The 21,270-nt window shown below is 58.1% G+C and overlaps 1 protein-coding gene across 2 annotated transcripts in view; it reads right to left on the bottom strand.

Moving 5' to 3' along the window:
• TMEM132E (transmembrane protein 132E) overlaps positions 1-21,270 on the bottom strand; it is a 251,555-nt gene that overhangs the window by 111,830 nt on the left and 118,455 nt on the right. Inside the window, exon 1 of one of the 2 annotated variants that reach the window (XM_044994305.1) lies at positions 2,999-3,107. The exons of the other annotated variant lie outside the window; for it this stretch is intronic. Coding sequence (XP_044850240.1) covers positions 2,999-3,095 — 97 coding nt within the window. The 5' untranslated portion in view covers positions 3,096-3,107. Of the gene's footprint in view, positions 1-2,998; positions 3,108-21,270 lie in introns of those variants that run through there. 2 annotated transcript variants of the gene reach the window in all.

Genomic DNA, 21,270 nt, shown 5'->3' with positions numbered 1-21,270 from the left:
CTACTGCCCACGCCCCGCTCACTGCCACTAGGCGAATGAGCTAGCCACTGAACATAAGAACGGCCATGCTGGGTCAGACCAAAGGTCCATCCAGCCCAGTATCCTGTCTACCGACAGTGGCCAATGCCAGGTGCTCCAGAGGGAGTGAACCTAACAGGTAATGATCAAGTGATCTCTCACCTGCCGTCCATCTCCATCCTCTGACGAACAGAGGCTAGGGACACCATTCCTTACCCATCCTGGCTAATAGCCATTGATGGACTTAACCTCCATGAATTTATCCAGTTCTCTTTTAAAGCCTGTTATAGTCCTAGCCTTCACAATCTCCTCAGGCAAGGAGTTCCACAGGTCGATTGTGTGCTGTGTGAAGAAGAACTTCCTTTTATTTGTTTTAAACCTGCTGCCCATTCATTTCATTTGGTGGCCCCTAGTTCTTGTGTTATGGGAACAAGTAAATAACTTTTCCTTATTCACTTTCTCCTCACCACTCACTCGACCACCCTTCTGCTTTCAATGGGAGTTGGGTGCCTAAACCTCTTTGTCAATCTGGGCCACAGGTCACAGCAGTGATGGGTGTAGGATGACAAGATAACTCACTGCCCCAGTTCTGCGCACACCGCTGCCACCCGCCAGCATGTGGTCTCCTTACTTGTGCTGCGGGCAGAGTAAACCCCCACCGGCTCCACACGGTGGGTCTGGAAAACCAAGACATTGCAACCGCACCCACGGCGCGAAGCAAACCAACTTAACGGGCACCACAAATCTCTGCCCAGGCTTAGCGGGGATTTGTTACTGATGGCAGCTTGGGTCATTATACTCGTTTGCACCCCTTGCTCAATGACCTGCGATGTGCCGCACAGCACGGCCCCGTCCTCCCACCCCATCCCCTTCCCCCTTGGGGAGATCCTTTGGCCATTTCGCCTGGTCTCCCACCACAAGGCAGATGAGAAACGCCTCGCTCAGATGAAGGCTCCATATCAATTGCCTTTAAACAGCTGCCTTTCAAAATCATCCCTGACTGGCTGCCTAAATCTCCGATCTGAACACTGATATCACTAAGCTGCCCTAGCATATGGCTGCTTTCCACTCTCCAGGGGCCACAGCCCTGGATCCGCTCTCAGTCTTCTGCTCAGCATCGGAAGCTGCTTGCTCGGTCACAGAACGAGCCGCAAACCGCCAATTCAGAAGGGAAAACACACCCACACCAGACGAGGTGTCTGCAGCATGGCCAACGCCAGGAGTTCAAACATTACGATTCATAAACCCCAAAATCATGACAAGGACTTAAAAAAAACCCATGAGATTTTATAAAGACCCATACGGCTTCTTTACCTTCTGGATTTTGAACATCTGAAGTGCGCTCAGTTCATGTTTCCAAGCGGTTCTTCACAATCATGAGAGCTAGAAACTTGCTTCTTTTTTAAATGAAAGCTCAGGTTCTTACCTAATCACGTGACTCCAGGAGCCAGGTCTTTAAATTAACAAATATCACAAGACTCAAGAGAGTTGGCAACACTGCCGTTGCCTAGGTGAAATCCACCCACTGGCCACATCTCAGACCCATTGCTAAAGGTTTTGTGGCTACTACCAGTCTCTGTTTGATCTGAATTATTGGCAGCCATCTTAAACCAGAAAGCATGGCTCTGATTGATGAATATTCCGAGGCTAAGATTGGTCTCCAAAGCTACATAAACCACAACCAACTGATGAGCACACGTCCAGAAAGGCCTTTATACCTGATTTATGAACTCGTTTAGGCAGCCGGGGGCTTTGGCCACGTGTCGGAAAGATATGGCAATGGTTGCAGCTGCCCGGTGCCGGGCGTACTCGAAATGACTAGAAGGAGACGTATGGGGAGAGAGATTGAAGGGTGCGTATGGGGATGGAGAGATGCATTCTGCAGCTGCTCTGCCGCCTCACCAAATCTCACCCCGGTCAGGACGTGGAGACGCCAGCTGCCGAGTGGGCAGGAGCTGCGTTCCCCTGCTCCGGGCTCGCCTGCATCCCCCTGACGGCCCAGCCAGCAGCCTCTTTGCCAGAGCAGGGCCGGTGTATCCGTGGCAGTGGAAAAGAGGCGTCTCCTGGGAGGTAACAGGCCTGCAGTGCCAAGAGGAGGAGGGTATTGCTGGCACACTGATGGAAAATCCACTGTGCTGAGGCACCAGGCCGCCCTGCTCCCCAGCAGCTCCCGAAATCCACTAGACATGGCAATGGGCCTAATTAAGCAGCCAGGTCCCTGAAACTGGCTCTCCCCACTCCATCGCCTCCCCTGTGCACAGCCCATCGCTTGTTTCCCATGTTCCTGATTTCATGCTTCACTCTGCACAGCAATGAGTGTTTGTTAACCTCCAGATCCAATTTCTCAACGTGGCGCTCTAATCACGGCGGTGCGGCAGGAACAACAATCATCATAATCAAGGGCCCTGCCGGCGCCGCACAGCCCCCGACCCTGCCCGCGCTGCCTCGCGGCTGATCAACGGCAGCCCGCGAAGAGATGGATGCAAGCGGCTGCTAGCAGGAAATTACCTCCCTCCCCGCAGCCGGGGTTATGTGGCGTTTACCTGGAGCTGTTTAAACCTCGGCTTCCCATGAGCGGAGGAGGCACGCTGTGGAACAGGAGAGCTAGATGGGGCCGGCTTCCCGCAGCCGGATATAGGGCACAGCCCGGTGTGAGGCTAGACAGCAGGGCAGGGCAGATCCTTCACCGCAGCCAGACCCTTCCAGGCATGGGGTTTCACTTGGGTTCAATGACAGGGCAGGCAGGCAGGACCTGCCCCCTCCCATCCCATCCCATCCCCACCCACCCGCCAGCCCCTTCTGGGCAGGGCGTGCAGCATGAGCACCATTACCCAGTGGAGTTTATCCATGCAGCCCGACCTTCTGCAGGGGGGTGGAGAGGGGCTGGGAGTCCACCCCAACGGAGGGCAACGGGGGCCCCTGCTGCATGTCAGGATCCCACCAAGGGCAGTGAGGAGCAAGGGTCAGAGCAGGGTCAAACCTGAGGCTGGGAGTAGCAGAGGATTCAAAGTCACGTTCCCCAGGTCAGGGGGCAAGGGCCAAATCGAGCTGAGGTGAAACCCAGGAGCAGGACCCATCGGGGCAGCTCCAGGAGAGCCGCACTGTTGCCTGGACATTTCCTAGAAGGCCCCTGGGTTTATATAGGGCGGGGAGCCAATCAGGAGCCACGAGGCTGCTGCCTGTCAGACCCCTTGAGGCGGGACTTCCCATGGGCCGTGTCCACAGCGGGTTGTGGGCAGTGGAGCACAAGCTGGGTTCAGCTGCTGCTGGGTGGTCGCACGGAGATGCCCTGGGGCCTCCCGTTGTGGGGACGGGCACCGGACTGGCGAGGCGTCTTTCAAAGGGATGGGGAAACTCAGGAGAAATCACTGCCAGCCCCTACCGCCCCCTTGGGGTGTCCGTGCCAGCCCTTCCACGGGACATCCTGGCCACCCCATGGGGTCTCCTGCCAGGGGGCCCCTTGACCCACGGCCCTTCAGTGCCAGGCTGTCTCCTCCCTGGTGTTCTGACTAGCAGGACAGCCCAATGGCTCTCTGCCCCCCAGACAGCCCCAGGCTTTCTTGGCCAGAAAGAGCCAGTTAAAATGACGCTCCCGCCTGCCTAGCGCATCCCCTGGGCAGTGTCAGGCTGGCCAGATAACCACCCTGTTCCAGTCTGCAGCTGGGGTCAGAGCGCCTCAGACCCACCAGCGATGGCCCCTTTCCTCCCACTACTCAGGATCTCGCAGCCCTCTGCAGAAATGAATGAGCTGAGCTGCCCGGCCCCAGGAGAGTGAGCTAGAACCATTATCGGCCCCGTTTGCTGAGGAGGGAAACTGAGGCAGCCTGAGCCAGAAATAGAACCCAGGAGTCCTGACCCATCACCACCACCGGGAACCATGTCTCCCAACCCCGCCAGACTACGTCAATGTGCTGGCCCCACTGGGGAGAAGAACTGCAGGGCAGCGAGGGGACAGAAGTGCCTCCTGTGGGGTGAGATGCTGATCAAACAGCTCCAAGTCACGATAGTGCCACGTTGGGAGCCCTGGCTGCACCCGGCCCACGTGGGGGAGAGCCGGGCCTGAGGCCGAGGGCTGTTCATCCTCGGGGCGGGGCAGAGGGGAGATGCCCCAGTTTGGGAAAGCCCTGGCGTTAGACAGTCCAGAGGCAAGGCGGAGCTTGGAAATAGCAGGGCCGTTACGACGAGAGAGAACTAACCTGGGCGTCAGCTACCTCTCCCCTTGGCCTTATCCCTCCCCCTAGCCCCAGACACGTCTCACCCTCTGTCTGTCCCTCTGCCAGCGGGATTTACACTGAACTCCTCCCACACACCCACAGGGCGGGGAGACGAGCCCCATGCCCGACCCCTCCCGCCCAGTTCCTTGCTACACACTTGCCCTATGCCCATAGGTCACCCCAATAGCCAAGGGCGGTGGATTCTCCCCCCACGTACACCAAGCTCCCCACGTACCAGATATCCTTCTACTGTGCTCCCAGCTCCTGCCTGCCAGGCAGCAGCCTCATGGGGAGCCCAGGGCTGGAATAACAGGGGGACCGAGGAGCCTCACTGGAGCGGTGTATGGGGACCCCAAAACTGGAACTGCAGGAAGTACCTGTCCCAAAAGCCGGCAATCCCCACTGCCCTGGACAATCCCTGCCCTGCGCCCGACAATCCCCACTGCCCCGGACAATCCCTGCCCCGCCCCCGGCATTCCCCGCTGCCCCGGACAATCCCTGCCTTGCACCCGGCATTCCCTGCCGCCCCGACAATCCCTGCCCCGCCCCCGGCATTCCCCGGCGCCCCCGACAATCCCTGCCCTGCGCCCGGCATTCCCCGCCGCCCCGGACAATCCCTGCCCTGCGCCAGACAATCCCCACTGCACCGGACAATCCCTGCCCCGCCCCCGGCATTCCCCCCTGCCCCCCAACAATCCCTGCCCCGCGCCCGGCATTCCCCACCGCCCCGACAATCCCTGCCCTGCCCCCGGCATTCCCCGCCGCCCCCGACAATCCCTGCCCTGCCCCCGGCATTCTCCACTGCCCCCCAACAATCCCTGCCCCGCGCCCGGCATTCTCCACTGCCCCCGACAATCCCTGCCCCGCCCCCGGCATTCTCCACTGCCCCCCAACAATCCCTGACCCGCGCCCGGCATTCCCCCTGCCCCCCAACAATCCCTGCCCCGCGCCCGGCATTCCCCACCGCCCCCAACAATCCCTGCCCCGCCCCCGGCATTCTCCACTGCCCCCCAACAATCCCTGCCCCGCGCCCGGCATTCCCCTCTGCCCCCCAACAATCCCTGCCCCGTGCCCGGCATTCCCCACTGCCCCCCAACAATCCCTGCCCCGCGCCCGGCATTCCCCGCTGCCCCTGACAATCCCTGCCCCGCCCCCGGCATTCCCCGCTGCCCCCGACAATCCCTGCCCCGCCCCCGGCATTCCCCGCGGCCCCCCGACAATCCCTGCCCCGCGCCCGGCATTCCCCGCTGCCCCTGACAATCCCTGCCCCGCCCCCGGCATTCCCCGCTGCCCCTGACAATCCCTGCCCCGCCCCCGGCATTCCCCGCCGCCCCCCGACAATCCCTGCCCCGGCCCCGGCATTCCCCGCCGCCCCGGACAATCCCTGCCCCGCTCCCGGCATTCCCCGCCGCCCCGGACAATCCCTGCCCCGCCTCCGGCATTCCCCGCCTCCCCGGAGAATCCCTGCCCCACCCCCGGCATTCCCCGCTGCCCCGGACAATCCCTGCCCCGCCCCCGGCATTCCCCACTGCCCCAGACAATTCCTGCCCTGCGCCCGACAATTCCCACTGCCCCGGACAATCCCTGCCCAGCGCCCGGCATTCCCCGCCGCCCCCAACAATCCCTGCCCCGCTCCCGGCATTCCCGCCTGCCCCCCGACAATCCCTGCCCCGCGCCCGGCATTCCCCGCTGCCCCCCGACAATCCCTGCCCCGCCCCCGGCATTCCCCGCCGCCCCCGACAATCCCTGTCCCGCCCCCGGCATTCCCCACTGCCCCGGACAATTCCTGCCCTGCGCCCGACAATCCCCACTGCCCCGGACAATCCCTGCCCCGTGCCCGGCATTCCCCACTGCCCCGGACAATCCCTGCCCCGTGCCCGGCATTCCCCGCCGCCCCCGACAATCCCTGCCCCGCTCCCGGCATTCCCCGCCGCCCCCGACAATCCCTGCCCCGCGCCCGGCATTCCCCGCTGCCCCCGACAATCCCTGCCCCGCCCCCGGCATTCCCCGCTGCCCCCGACAATCCCTGCCCCGCGCCCGGCATTCCCCGCTGCCCCCGACAATCCCTGCCCCGCCCCCGGCATTCCCCGCTGCCCCCCGACAATCCCTGCCCCGCGCCCGGCAGTCCCCGCCGCCCCCGACAATCCCTGCCCCGCCCCCGGCATTCCCCGCCGCCCCCGACAATCCCTGCCCCGCCCCCGGCATTCCCCGCCGCCCCGGACAATCCCTGCCCCGCCCCCGGCATTCCCCGCCGCCCCGGACAATCCCTGCCCCGCCTCCGGCATTCCCCGCCGCCCCGGAGAATCCCTGCCCCGCCCCCGGCATTCCCCGCCGCCCCGGACAATCCCTGCCCCGCCCCCGGCATTCCCCACTGCCCCGGACAATTCCTGCCCTGCGCCCGACAATTCCCACTGCCCCGGACAATCCCTGCCCAGCGCCCGGCATTCCCCGCCGCCCCCAACAATCCCTGCCCCGCCCCCGGCATTCCCCACCGCCCCCGACAATCCCTGCCCCGCGGCCGGCATTCCCCACTGCCCCCGACAATCCCTGCCCCGCCCCCGGCATTCCCCACTGCCCCGGACAATCCCTGCCCCGTGCCCGGCATTCCCCCCTGCCCCCGACAATCCCTGCCCCGCTCCCGGCATTCCCCCCTGCCCCCCGACAATCCCTGCCCCGCGCCCGGCATTCCCCCTGCCCCCGACAATCCCTGCCCCGCTCCCGGCATTCCCCCCTGCCCCCTGACAATCCCTGCCCCGCGCCCGGCATTCCCCGCTGCCCCCGACAATCCCTGCCCCGCTCCCGGCATTCCCCACTGCCCCCCGACAATCCCTGCCCCCCCGGCATTCCCCCATGCCCCCCGACAATCCCTGCCCCGCCCCCGGCATTCCCCACTGCCCCCGACAATCCCTGCCCCGCGGCCGGCATTCCCCACTGCCCCGGACAATCCCTGCCCCGCCCCCGGCAATCCCCGCCGCCCCGGACAATCCCCGCCCCGCGCCCGGCATTCCCCACTGCCCCCGACAATCCCTGCCCCGCGCCCGGCATTCCACACTGCCCCCGACAATCCCAGCCCCGCGCCCGGCATTCCCCACTGCCCCGGACAATCCCTGCCCCGCCCCCGGCATTCCCCGCCGCCCCGGACAATCCCTGCCCCGCGCCCGGCATTCCCCCCTGCCCCCGACAATCCCTGCCCCGCTCCCGGCATTCCCCCCTGCCCCCCGACAATCCCTGCCCCGCGCCCGGCATTTCCCCTGCCCCCGACAATCCCTGCCCCGCTCCCGGCATTCCCCCCTGCCCCCCGACAATCCCTGCCCCGCGCCCGGCATTCCCCGCTGCCCCCGACAATCCCTGCCCCGCTCCCGGCATTCCCCACTGCCCCCCGACAATCCCTGCCCCCCCCGGCATTCCCCCATGCCCCCCGACAATCCCTGCCCCGCCCCCGGCATTCCCCACCGCCCCCGACAATCCCTGCCCCGCGGCCGGCATTCCCCACTGCCCCGGACAATCCCTGCCCCGCCCCCGGCAATCCCCGCCGCCCCGGACAATCCCCGCCCCGCGCCCGGCATTCCCCACTGCCCCCGACAATCCCTGCCCCGCGCCCGGCATTCCCCACTGCCCCCGACAATCCCCGCCCCGCGCCCGGCAATCCCCACTGCCCCGGACAATCCCTGCCCCGCCCCCGGCAATCCCCGCCGCCCCGGACAATCCCCGCCCCGCGCTCGGCATTCCCCACTGCCCCCGACAATCCCTGCCCCGCGCCCGCCCTTCCCCGCTGCCCCCGACAATCCCTGCCCCGCTCCCGGCATTCCCCACTGCCCCCCGACAATCCCTGCCCCGCTCCCGGCATTCCCCACTGCCCCCCGACAATCCCTGCCCCCCCCCGGCATTCCCCCATGCCCTCCGACAATCCCTGCCCCGCCCCCGGCATTCCCCACCGCCCCCGACAATCCCTGCCCCGCCCCTGGCATTCCCCACCACCCCCGACAATCCCTGCCCCGCGGCCGGCATTCCCCACTGCCCCGGACAATCCCTGCCCCGCCCCCGGCAATCCCCGCCGCCCCGGACAATCCCCGCCCCGCGCCCGGCATTCCCCACTGCCCCCGACAATCCCTGCCCCGCGCCCGGCATTCCCCACTGCCCCCGACAATCCCTGCCCCGCCCCCGGCATTCCCCACTGCCCCCGACAATCCCTGCCCTGCGCCCGGCATTCCCCACTGCCCCGGACAATCCCTGCCCCGCCCCCGGCATTCCCCGCCGCCCCGGACAATCCCTGCCCCGCGCCCGGCATTCCCCCCTGCCCCCGACAATCCCTGCCCCGCTCCCGGCATTCCCCCCTGCCCCCCGACAATCCCTGCCCCGCGCCCGGCATTCCCCCCGCCCCCGACAATCCCTGCCCCGCTCCCGGCATTCCCCCCTGCCCCCCGACAATCCCTGCCCCGCCCCCGGCATTCCCCACTGCCCCCGACAATCCCCGCCCCGCGCCCGGCATTCCCTGCCGCCCCGACAATCCCTGCCCCGCCCCCGGCATTCCCCCCTGCCCCCCGACAATCCCTGCCCCGCCCCCGGCACGCCCCCCTGCCCCCCGACAATCCCTGCCCCGCCCCCGGCATTCCCCCCTGCCCCCCGACAATCCCTGCCCCGTGCCCGGCATTCCCTTCTGCCCTGGGCAATCCCCCTCCAACAGCCCATCCTGGCCGGCCCCGTTGAGTGGGCTGCCCAGCTCTGGGGAGGGGCTACATCCCCCTTCCCTTGGCCAGAGCGAACAGGAAGGAACAGTGGGCTGGCGCTGGAGTGAGCAGGAGAGGGACCCCCAGACCTGCTCGGAGCCGCTGGAAACGGCCACAGGCATCCGTGTTTGTTTCCCATGTGCAGACCTAGCTCTCTGGGTGCCCAGCCCGGTTCCCTGCCCACAGCTACGGCCCCCGCACAGCCTCTGCCGCAGCACCTCCCCACCCCCTTCATAATCACAGTGCCCCACACAGAGCCCCGAAGGCAGGGACCCAGGCCTGGAGCCCCGGCCGATTATCGGAGATACCAGCTCCCTAAGCAACCTGATTAAGCCAGTGAAAGGCCTTAGCGGGTTAAACTCTCCATCCCCTCCCCATTATAGGGCCGCAATAATCAACAGTGAGTGAAAGCATTATCCCAGAGCCCAGCTGTGTCTGGTGGGGATCGCTTTATCCCCACTCCGAGGGGATCTGCCTCCCTTTATCCCTACTGATCCCACTGGGAGCTGCAGGGGCTCGGGGATTATATCCCCACTTACCCCTCCACGGGGGTCACAGGGCCTCTTTCCACTGACGTTGGCAGGGCATGTGGGTCTGGCACAACGCAGGATCACCACTGGCCAGCGAGCGGCACTGAGGTGGCTGGGGCTGAGTCAGGGTTGTCAGGGACAATGCAAACAAGGGATGAGTGCGAGGAGCTGCTGAGGCAGTGCAAGCTAGTGGTTAGAGCCCCCAGCCAGAGCGGCTCGCACGGGGGCACGAAAACGGGCTCATTGGCTTATTAGCTGGCCTCCCCCTGCTGCAGCATCCCGGGGAGAGTCACTCACCGAGAGGGGAGAAGTGTCTTACAGGGTGAAGGACTGGGGATTTAAACAAAGGAAGAGCAGGGCTGAGTGAGGGGCCACAGAGATTTCAAAGAGGCTACACAACAAGCCAGTTTCATCTCGGGGTTCCCAGTGTCTCCAAGGCCCGTTAGCGTCCTTTCGTCTGCGAGGGACGGTGGGACCTGCAGCCTAGGATGCCGACGGTTTGCAATGGCTCGTGTCACTGACTAGTCCAGGCCGAGGTCTGCCGGATCTTTGGTCGGTATTGCAAATGTCTGTGTCTTGGCTGGGAGCAGCTTGCTTCCTGCGGGCTCATTTCTCTTCGGGCTGTAGCAGCCAGCTCCTGTCACGGACGCTGATGCCCTGATGGCGACGATGGCGCCACTTTTTATGATCACTCGCCAAGACTTCCCATCGGTCGGGATCAATTCCAAATTCCTTCACGTCTCGCTCGCACGTTTCCTTATAGCCGGATGTCCTGTCGTTCGCCGTCGCCTTTGCTTGAGCAGGGCTGTCTTGGTGTCGAGTATGTGACGGACACAACGTAGGTGGAAACTCTTTAACCTTTTCTCCCGATGAGCATACGTCGTCGTCCACATTTCCCCACCATACACGAGGGTGCTGGGGACGCAGGCTGGTGCTGATGGTCGGCTTTGAGTTGTTCGACGCCCTTTTAGTCAGTCTGCTAAAGGTGGTGGCAGCCTTTCCAGTGCCAACATTTAGTTCTTCATCCAGAAGACAGGCCCAGGCATGGGCAGCAGCAGGGACAGGAACCCACCCGCTCAGGGCAGCGGGGGTGGGGGGGAAGGGGAGGGGAGGGGGGCAGGCACGGGAGAGAGGACGAGCCCCAGCAGCCCACACATGGTTGGGGATGAGTCGCTGCTAATCCTGTAAGCCCCCCTCCCCACTCGTGCCCCCCCAGGGCAGCTGCTATGGATCGTATGGTGCGTGTGAACCGAGAGGGGAGGGGGCACGGGGTAAGCAGATTTCGGCCGGCGTAATGGAGAGGAGAGGCTGGTGCTTAGAGGCCTAACCGGCTTGCCGGGGTGCAGGCTGCGGGCAATCCGCCGGCGCGTTCCCCTTTTAATCCCTGGAGAGTGTTTGGGGAGGGGGGCGCCGGGACTGATCCGCAGCTCTGATCCGGGGCGGAGCGGGTGCATCCCGTCTGCTCAGAGACAGGGGTCCCCCCCCCCCCCTCAGCCGCAGCCTGGCCAGCGGCGTCGGGGCTGCAGACATGGCTTCACTGAGTCACCTGGGGGCTAAATAAACTGGATCCAGCTGAGGGGCTGAGCCCCCTGGGGAGAGATGGCCGAGCCCTGCACACAGACCCGCTCGGTAGCTGTGCTTGGCTAACGTATCTTCCACAAAGGCCTTGAGTCTGGACTTGGAGACATCACGAGATGGAGAATCCACCCTTTCCCTGGGCAGCTTGCTCCTTGTGGGCACTGAGCGCTACTGAAAATCAGGCAGCTTGTGTAGGTGCCTGAGTACTTTAGGCACCCAGAGGCGAGACTCTGGGCTGAAACGACCTGCCGGCCGGGTCAAACAGGGCGTCAGAGCCAAGCAGGGCATAGGAGGGAGGAGCCATGTGAGCATCCTACACCGAGATCTGTTCGTGCAGAACCCTCTGCTGTTCCAGCCCAGGCACCAAACACAACTTTGCCAACGCGCCTTAGTCCTGAGATGCAATTCTCATTCTGGGGCTCCCGGCTCTGCCACACCCAGAGACCACCCTGCAATTCCAGGCCTGGGCTCCAGCCCCGGCTGCCCCGTAATCCTGACCCACAATCTCTCCTTGCTGTCCCAGCCCTGGCTCTGATGATGCCCCTCAATCCCCCATCACAGCCCGCACGAAAAACACAAGTCCTTGTCCACCAGTCTTATCTTCCTGCCCTCCATCCCACCAGGAACCTTTCAGAGGCGGCAGCTTGCGGCCAGGAGCGTGGCTCTGGTTTGCCGATCCCCTTTAATCCAGATTGGCTTTCTTCTTACCTGGCCTGCTAGAATCAGTGGCTGTCAAACTTAATTTCCAGCAGCTCTTAGCACTGTTATGAAGGTCATGCCAGCGCTAATACATGTAATTCTGAATGCCTCCACTACATCAAAGCCTTGACATTAACTCCAAATAACCTCTGACATCAACAGCGGCGCCGCGAAACGAAAATCAGATGAAGGGCGGGGGGTGGAAAAATACAAAGGCCTGAATCCAGTCGCTAAGGCTAAATAATTCAACAAGACACGCGGTGAAAAGCAAGCACCAGCGACCCAGCCAGGGCCGGAACGTCTGTGAGCGCCGGAGAATGGAAATCAAACCCAAAGCAGATAGACTGGGGGGGAGAGAGGAGCGGATCAGGTCAGTACCGGGCGGGCTCTGTCTGTGGCTCATATGGGGAATGACACGCTCCCGGCCTGGCTAGCGCATCTAAGCCTCTCCGGCTCATTACAGACCTTCCCCAACCAGCAGCTAGACCAGGCTGGTTTTGGGTGTCTCATACCCCGGCTCCCAGGGGTTCCATCTCCTGCGTTGTTGCTATTAAAGCCGCAGCTAGCGAGCGGGCGCATGGCGCTGGACACACACCCTCCTGGCACTGGACACCCAGCCCCTGCCCCAAAACGCTCCCCAGCTGAGCAGACACAAGGAAGGTTTCACTGTGCAGGTGTGGGACTGACCCCCGGATCATCAAATCAATGGGAGTTAGGCACCCATTTACCTTTGGGGATCTGGCCTAAGTGACTTGCCCAAGGTCACACGGGGCATCAGTGGCAGAGCCGGGAATTGCCCCCGGCTTCCCTGAGACCCAATCCTCAGCTCTCTGTCCGGCCTGGGCCAGCCACTGCTCCTTCAGTGCCCCCACTTGTACCCTTTCCTCTCTAAGCAGCACAGGCAAAGCCCAGCGCCAGGCAAACTGCTCCCACCACCAGCCTGGGCACGGCCGGTCCGTGGGCAGCGAGCTCCAGGAAGCCACACACGAGGCTTGGAAATGGGTGGGTGCAGCTGGCTGCCACTGAGGATATGGGAGGAGGAGGAATCGGGGCACTAGGGGAGGTGGTTTCAGCGGCTGGGGGGGGGATTTGGGTGCAGGTGGAAGGGGTCAGAGCAGGGGGAGGGATTGGAGGTGCAGCCACTCTCTTGGAGCATCCCTGGGCCTCGTGATCCCAGCCGGTCTGTCCCGCTCCCCCCATGGCTCTCCGCACCAAGCCACTCGCTACTGGACTCAGGCTGTGGCAGACGAACACTGGGCCCACGCATGATCCAGGGTCAGAGGGCACAGCCCCGACACCCCATCAAGGCACCTGGAACTCCACCGCTTCCCCTCGACACCCTCTAAGAAAGGCGGGGGGAAGGTCGGCCAGAGGCATCAGATCCCCCAGCATATCGCTGGGCACCCACGGGCCCAGGGCTCTCACAGTTCTGCACCTCGGGGCAGGGCCGGGAGCCAGAAATGCAGCCAAGTCACCCCAGCCTTGGCCCGGACCCCGGGAATCCCCAGGAGACAGGCAGGGCACGGGGTGCGCTGGGACTCAGCGGGGCTCATTATGGCCCTGGGAAATGGCCCTGCGGAGACCCCGGGGATCTGCTGCTCCCAGCAGAGGATGGGGAAGGGCAGGCATTGCAAAGAGCGGCCCAGGGGCACTGGCACCCACAGTCCTGAAGGGAGGCAAGGTAGGATCTGACTGTATGTCCAACCCTGGCCCCATGCAGAGGGAGGAGCTATATATCCCCAGGCTCCACCCCCACGTTCAGGGAGGAGCTATATAGCCCAGGGCTCCACCCCCTGCAGGGGGAGGAGCTAGATAAACCTGGGGCCCCACCCCCATACAGGGGGAGGAGCTCTCTGCCCTCAGGGGGTCCCACCCCAATCCGGGGGCAGGAGCTAGTCTGAGCTGAGGAAGTTCTATGGGGCGACCCACAGCCAATCACCACTTGTTCCTTCCCCACCCGCCGCAGCTGAGCCATCGGCGGGTCACTGTGGGTTTCTGCAGGGACGTGCTGAGGTTGCAGCAGCCTCCCCCAAAGCCCCCTGCCCTACAAACCTGTGTGCACCTTCCTCCTGTGCCCACTTCCCCAGCCCCCCCTCTCCACCCGCTCCCTTCTGCGGTCAGTGCAGCGTGAGCTAAGCCGCAGCATGGACGGCTAACGCCCGGCAGCCCCGCAGGGGTCCTGCTGACAGCTGGGCTCAGGTGGCAGTGCGGTGCATCACAGCTACCCCTTCCTGTCCCACCCGGCCCCGGCCCCGGCCCCGGCCCCGGCCCCGGCCCCGGCGTCTGTCCCGGTCGGGCTCCTCATCTGCACGGCGCCAACCTGCCCGGTCGGCAGGAGGGTAAGTAAGAGTCTGCCGCAGCTGCCTGGATACCACCGACCCATTGCTGGCGTTACCCTGCCAGCCGCGCTGCCCCCCGACCCTGCTCCCACGCATGTAGGGAGCGCTCATTCCTAATTAGGCTTTTAATCAAGTGCAGGGAAATAACTCAACTCTGCCACCGGGAGGGCCCGGCTCCCCGGCCCGTCCATATTGCCCTCTCCGCCCTGCAGGAAGGGAGAACCCTCCCCCCCCACTGGCATGTGCTCTGCAGGGCAGACGGCACACTGGGCACCAGCCTCTCCCAAGCACCCAGCTCGCACCCGGGCACCTTAACGCATGGCTGGATTTTCGAGTGGTGGCATTTTACAGCCACTCAGCCCTGGGCGTGAGGGTGGCAGGGAATCAGGCCAGAAACCACCGTCATTCGCATCCTCGGCTCTGGAGGGGCGCAGAGGGGGGCAGGCGGGCACGGAGCCATGGAAGATGGGGACGAGAACAGAACACATTCCAGGTGAAGGTGGGGCCTGAGGGGTCTCAGCAGGTCTGGGTGGGTGGGGGTTGGGGAGACTCAGGGCTCAGAGAATGGGGGGCTGTGGGTGGACATTAGGAGGGAAGCTTGCCCAGCATCTGTCCGTAGCCAGACGGCGCTCTCAGCCCCTTGCTTCCTGAGTCACCCACCAAGCTTTTAAATCCTGCCGCTCCCCCAGATTGTGACCCAGCAGCTGGGCTGGGGAGCGAGGGGGTCGAGATAACGGAGCGTGTACCAGGGAAGCCATTGGCAGGAATCCCCGAACGAGTCTGCAGCCAGCCCTGGACCCAGCACCCTGGCAATGTGCCCAAGTGCACCCGTGGGTAACCTGCAGAGGGTGCCATCACCCTGGCTGGGCCAATGCCCAAGTGTTGCTTCTCCCCAGTGTCTCTACACCCTGAGCCATGGCTCTGGCTTGCAAACGGACCCTGGCACTGGGAACCCAGATCCCACCATATGCAAAGGGCTTAGCTGGCATTGCAAACTCCCCGTCATGGTCTTGCTCCTCTTGTAATTAGCAAGCGGTGCCTGGGAGCGATTCCTCTCCTGTCCACCCTGCTGTGGGAGGCCTGGTGGAGTCTTAGCCCAAAGGGAGGGGGGATTAGCCCGCTAGCCTAGCAGGGAGCTTTGAGTAAGCAACTGCACACTCTTCCTCCGATCTCATGTCCCCCCTCAATCGCCTCTTTTCCACATTAAACGTGCCCAGGTCCTTCAGCCTTTGCGCCTATGGCTTCCATTCCATCCCTCTGATCATCTTTGTCGCTTGCCTCTGGATCCTTTCCAGTTTCTCTACGGCCTTGCTTTACACTGGTGACTAAAACTGGACACAGGCCTCCAGCTGACGCCTAACCCAGACCGAGCAGAGCGGTACTGTCACCCCCCGGGACGTGCATGCTCTGCCTCTATTAATGCACCCAAAATTGCGTTTGCTTTTTTTGCAACTGCATGGCATTGCTGACGCATGTCGAGGTCGTGATCCGCCCCAACTCCCCGATCCTTCTCAGCAGTGCTGCTGCCAAGCCAGTTACCCCCCCCCCCCATTCTGTATTTGTGCATTTGGTTTTTCTTCCCTAAGTGTAGCACCTTCCATTTGTCTTTGCTGAATTTCATTTTGTCGTCTCCAGCCCAATTCTCCAATTTATCACTATCCCTCTGAATTTTAGCTCCATCCTCCAAAGCGTTGGCAGCCCCCCTCCAGCTTTGTGTCACGTGCAAACGTGATCAGTGTGCTCTCTAGTCCTACATCCAGGTCATTCCTAAAGATGTTAAACATCTGACCCAGAACAGATCCCAGTGGAACCCCACGTGAGACCTCCCTCCAATCTGACATCATTCCATTAATAGGTGACTCGTTTGGGGTTATGAATCCACTTAATGGTAGTTCCGCATTTTTCCAGCTTACTTATCAGAATGTAACGGCCTCGCTCTGGCCCCTCTCCAGGGCCAGCCTCTGGAGAGAACCAGCTAACTGGCCACCCAGGCCATGACAATGAGAAGATGTTTTAGGTTAGACTGATACACTGACCTGAGTTAAGATGCTCTGTCTACATGTTAACTATGTATCTAATAAAGACTGTTGTTAAGTTCCTAGCAATTAATTATTATTAAGGCTAGCAGAAATACTTGAATATAAAACAACAGGTACCAGGAGTGAAGGAACTGAAAGAATTAAAAAAACAACAACTCACAACCTGAGGTGAAAGTTATTCGGCAGTGAAAACAAGTCTGAATGAAATAAGATGGATCAATTAAGAGTTTCCCTGTTTCTAAAAATGTCAACAAATGCCGCGGAACATTGGCAAAGGTTTAAACAAGACGTTGATTTATTTCTGAGGGCATCGGGATCTGCTCAGAAGGAAGATGAACAAAAGATTGCCAACTCTTTGAATATTCAGGCACTGAAGCAATTTCATTATATAATTCATTTGAGCTTAATGGTAGAGAACGAGCTGTCTATGAGTTTCTCTTAATAAAAATTGAGGAATGCAGTTTACCAAAACGAAATGAAATATTTGACAGATAAAGTGGGTGAGGTCATATTTTTTTACTGGACCAACTTCTGTTGGTGAGAGAGACACGTTTTCCAGCTTGTACCTGAAGAAGAGCGCGGTGTAAGCCTGAAAGCTTGTCTCTGTCACCAACAGAAGTTGGTTCAATAAAAGATATTACCTCAACCATCTTGTCTCTCCAGCATCCTGGGACCAACACAGCAGCAGCAATGCATACGTTTGAAAGATTTCTGTTTCACTCAAGAAATCAAATGGAGGAAGAGACTTTTGAATCGTTTCCAACAGATCTAAAGTTAAGAAGTCAGACGGGTAATTTCCAGACTGTATCTAAGTCAATGATAAGAGATCAAATAGCGACGGGTATAAAAGAGATCAGTGTAAGAAAAAGACCATTAAAAGAGCCAGATCTAAATCTGGAAAGAACAGGGAGAATTTGCCAAACTGATGAACTGAATCAACAACTACTGCACGTTTTAGAAAGAAAACAAATGGACGTTGTCATAACTATAAAGGGAAGGGTAACAACCCTCCTGTGTACAATTCTATAAAATCCCTCCTGGCCAGAGGCACCAAAATCCTTTTACCTCTAAAGGGTTAAGAAACTCAGGTAACCTGGCTGACACCTGACCCAAAGGACCAATAAGGGGACAAGACACATTCAAATCTTGGGTGGGGGAGGCTTTTGTTTGTGCTCTTTGGTTTGGGGTTGTTCGCTCTTGGGACTAAGTGGGACCGGACCTCAATCCATGTTCTCCAAATCTTTCTGCACAAGTCTCTCGTATTTCAAACTTGTAAGTAACAGCCAGGCAAGGCGTGTTAGGTTTATCTTTGTTTTCTCAACTCGTAAATATTCCTTTTGCTAAGAGGATTTACCTCTGTTTGCTGTAACTTTGAACCTAAGGCTAGAGGGGGTTCCTCTGGGCTCTTTGAATCTGATTACCTTGCAAAGTATTTTCCATCCTGATTTTACAGAGACAAACTTTACCTTTTCTTCTAATAAAATTCTTTAAAGAACCTGATTGATTTTTCATTGTTTTAAGATCCAAGGGTTTTGGATCTGTGTTCACCAGGACTAATTGGCGAGGGTATACTCTCAAGCCTACCCAGGAAAAGGGATGTAAGGACTTGCGGGGGGGAAGAGGGATTAGTCTCACATCTGCCCAGGAAAGGGGGGTTAGAGACTTGGGAAATATTTGGGGGAAGGCAGAGTTCCAAGTGGCTCTCCCCTAAGATTTGGAACACGCTTGGTGGTGGCAGCTTACTGTTAACCTAAGCTGGTAAATAAGCTTAGGGGGTCTTTCATGTGGGTCCCCACATCTGTACCCTAAAGTTCAGAGTGGGGAAGGAACCCTGATGTGAATATAGACTTAATAAGGAAAAGTAAAAAAACGACTCTCTGGAGGAAACCAGAGTGAAAGTATTCAAGTTAAAACACATGAGCATATAAAAGAATGTTCCAGATGTGGAAGGAGCCCCGACCTAGAAACTGTCCAGCATATGGTCAGACCTGTTATATCTGCAAGAAGCAGAATCATTTTGCAAAAGTTTATAGCCAGAGAAGTCTGGAAAAACTTAGCAATATACATTTAGTTCCAAATTCAAAAGTCTTAGGACATGGCTGGACCAGAGAACTTACAGCGGCGCAGCTGGACAGACGGACCGGTGCTGCTGTAAGCTCTCTAATGTAGCCGATCTAAGCCGACGGGAGATTTTTTTCCCCTCAGTGGTATCTGTCGGGCCAGCTCTAGCGCCCTCTGGTGCCGCATTCTCATGCGCCAGTATAAGGGGCCCAGCCGGGCTCGCAGCCTCTCAGTTCCTTCTTGCCGATTAACTCCGACAGAAGGGCAGGAGGGTGGGTTGTGGAATGGATGTGAGCACCACATCTTGAAGAACAGCAGCTACGGAAAGCTTAGTAACCATTTTTGCTTCTCCGAGTGTCCATTCCACGTTAGGTGCCTCCCAAGCGGTACCCATGCATTTGGGCTCGGAGTTCAAGGACAGGCGGATTGCAGCACTGCCCTACCAAACTTGGCATCATCTCTAGACTGCTGGGTGATGGCATAGTGGGAGGAGAAGGTACGTACCAACAACCAGGTCGCTGCTCTGTAGATATCTCGGATCGGGATCTGGGCCAGAAACGCTATTGATGAAGCCTGAGCTCTCATCAAACGGGTGGTCAAAATGGCAGGAGGTGGGACGCCAGCCTGCCCGTAGCATGTACGAATGCAGGAAGTGATCCAGGATGAAATTCCCTGGGCCTGCCGAGGCAAGAGAAGTTGTTCCAGTGCCTGTCACAGGCAGTAAGACGGAACTGAGAGGGTGCAGGACCAGCCAGGCCCCTTATACCAGCACATGAGCGTGTGGCACCAGAGGGCGCTAGAGTCCGCCCGACGGATGCCACCGAGGGGAAAAATCTCCAGCAACTGTGCTTACGGCATGCGCACACCTAACGTGGAATGGACAAGGCGGGCTTGACAGTTACACCATCTACTAATGGAACATTCATTTCATATGTAACAGATAAGTGAATGTCACTTCAGAAGAAATTATAACTTTGCTCTGTAGTAAGAGAACAAATACAAATTAATCTATAATCTTATAGTGGTGAAAAAATTCCTGTGATGGGTATTTGTGACTCACAGGTCAAAGTTAAAGATAATTTAGAAAACGTAAGATTTCTAGTAGTTAAAGGACAAAACATTTCCCTCTGAGGCTTAAAAGCATGTTTAGCGCTAAATCTAATTGGCAGAATTCAGACTCTTCAGGGCTCTGAAACACTGGAAATAGAACATCAATTTACACTTATTCCCTGGAATTGGTGAATTGGATGCAATGCGTAAAATGAAATCAAGAAACCAGTTACATATGCAACTAGAAAAATACCCTTAGCTTCAAGAACTAGGGTACAAAAGGAATGGAAAAGAGTAGTTCATTTAGATATAATTAAAAGAATGGAAGAGCCGATTGAGTGGATGAATTCATTAGTAATAGTAGAAAGGAATGATGGATTCTTATCTTTATGCTTAGCTCCAAAAGACTTAAATAAGTATGTTAAACGGGAACATTTTAAAATACCTACCCGGAAAGAAATATTTGGACAAATGTCAAGAGCAAAATACTTTTAGATGCTTTGAATGGATTTTGGCAGATACCGTTGGAGCAAGAAAGTCAATTGCTATGTACATTTAACACACCTTTAGGATGTTAGTGGTTTAAAAGATTACTTTGGGGATTACGCTGCGCTCCAGAGGCATTTCACAGAGCAATACACAAGAGTTTTGAAAATACAGATGGCACACCAAGTGTACATGGATGATATAATAATATGGAGAAGAACTTTAGAAGAGCATAATAGAAGATTAGCTGAAGCATTATCTAGAAAAAAAAGAAGCAGGATTGAAACGTAACGAAAATAAATATAGATTCAAAGTGCAAGAATTAACATTTCTAGGAGAAAAACTCACCAGCCAGGGATTACAGATTGATCCGCAGCGAATACAACCCATTGATAATATCGCTTACTCACAAGATTAAGAGTCATTACAGAAAGTTTTGAGTAGAGCTAAAATTGTAGGAAAACACACACTTAACCTAGCAGTAAAAACAACCCATTTAACGGCTTTGTTTTGTAAAAATAATCCGAGGGAATGGAACTGGTCATATCAACAAGAATTAAAGCAGCTTAAGCAACTAATAAAAACAGCTCCGCTTGTAAAACGATTTGATAGTAACAGACTTATAAAATTGTCTTCAGATGCAACCTACCAAGGCCTAGGACCAATTCCATTACAAAAAATATGGTGATTTATGGAAACCAGTTGCTTATGCATGCATAGCCATGTCGAAAACAGAATGTCAGTATGCTCAAATACAGGAGTCAAGTATCAGAGGGGTAGCCGTGTTAGTCTGGTTCTGTATTTGCAGCAAAGAATCCTGTGGCACCTTATAGACTAACAGACGTTTTGCAGCATGAGCTTTCGTGGATGAATACCCACTTCTTCGGATGCAAGAAGTGGGTATCTGACGAAGTGGGTATTCACCCACGAAAGCTCATGCTGCAAAATGTCTGTTAGTCTATAAGGTGCCACAGGATTCTTTGCTGCAAATACAGGAGGAGGCTTTAACATTGGTTTTTGCGTGCAAGGGGTTTCCCCACATTTATATACGGTAGATAAGTACTGGCAGAAACAGATCATAAACCATCAGTGAATATTTCAAAAAGGAACATGTCAGACATATCACCCCAGTTACAAAGATGTGGGGTTTTTTTTTCCAATTGCATTTATATGTTTTTAAATGAGAACATCAGCCGGGCAAATCATTAATTGTGGCCGATACTCTTTCTAGAGCTTATGATGTAACCAATGCAATTAAAAAAAGATGATGTGGTTATGACATTACACCCCGTAGTCTTCACAGAAATATGGTTAGGATATGAATACGGCATAGCTAAGATATACTTTATGCAAGATGGGTCAGGTGAGATATCACTGGAAAGGTTATGATTTACTGGATGTGATTATCCAATTTGTATGCATGTGTCATTGCTGTATCTGAAGTTACGAATATTGACTGTGTAACAATTACAACTGTGTGTGTGTACTCGGGGAAATGCCCACCAGACAGTAAGCCATCAGACTGAATG

The sequence above is a fragment of the Mauremys mutica genome, chromosome 19, assembly GCF_020497125.1.
Source record: "Mauremys mutica isolate MM-2020 ecotype Southern chromosome 19, ASM2049712v1, whole genome shotgun sequence".
NCBI classification, from domain to species: Eukaryota; Metazoa; Chordata; order Testudines; family Geoemydidae; genus Mauremys; species Mauremys mutica.
The sequence above is the reverse complement of the archived record's forward strand: the minus strand, read 5'-3'. Positions and strand labels throughout refer to the sequence as shown.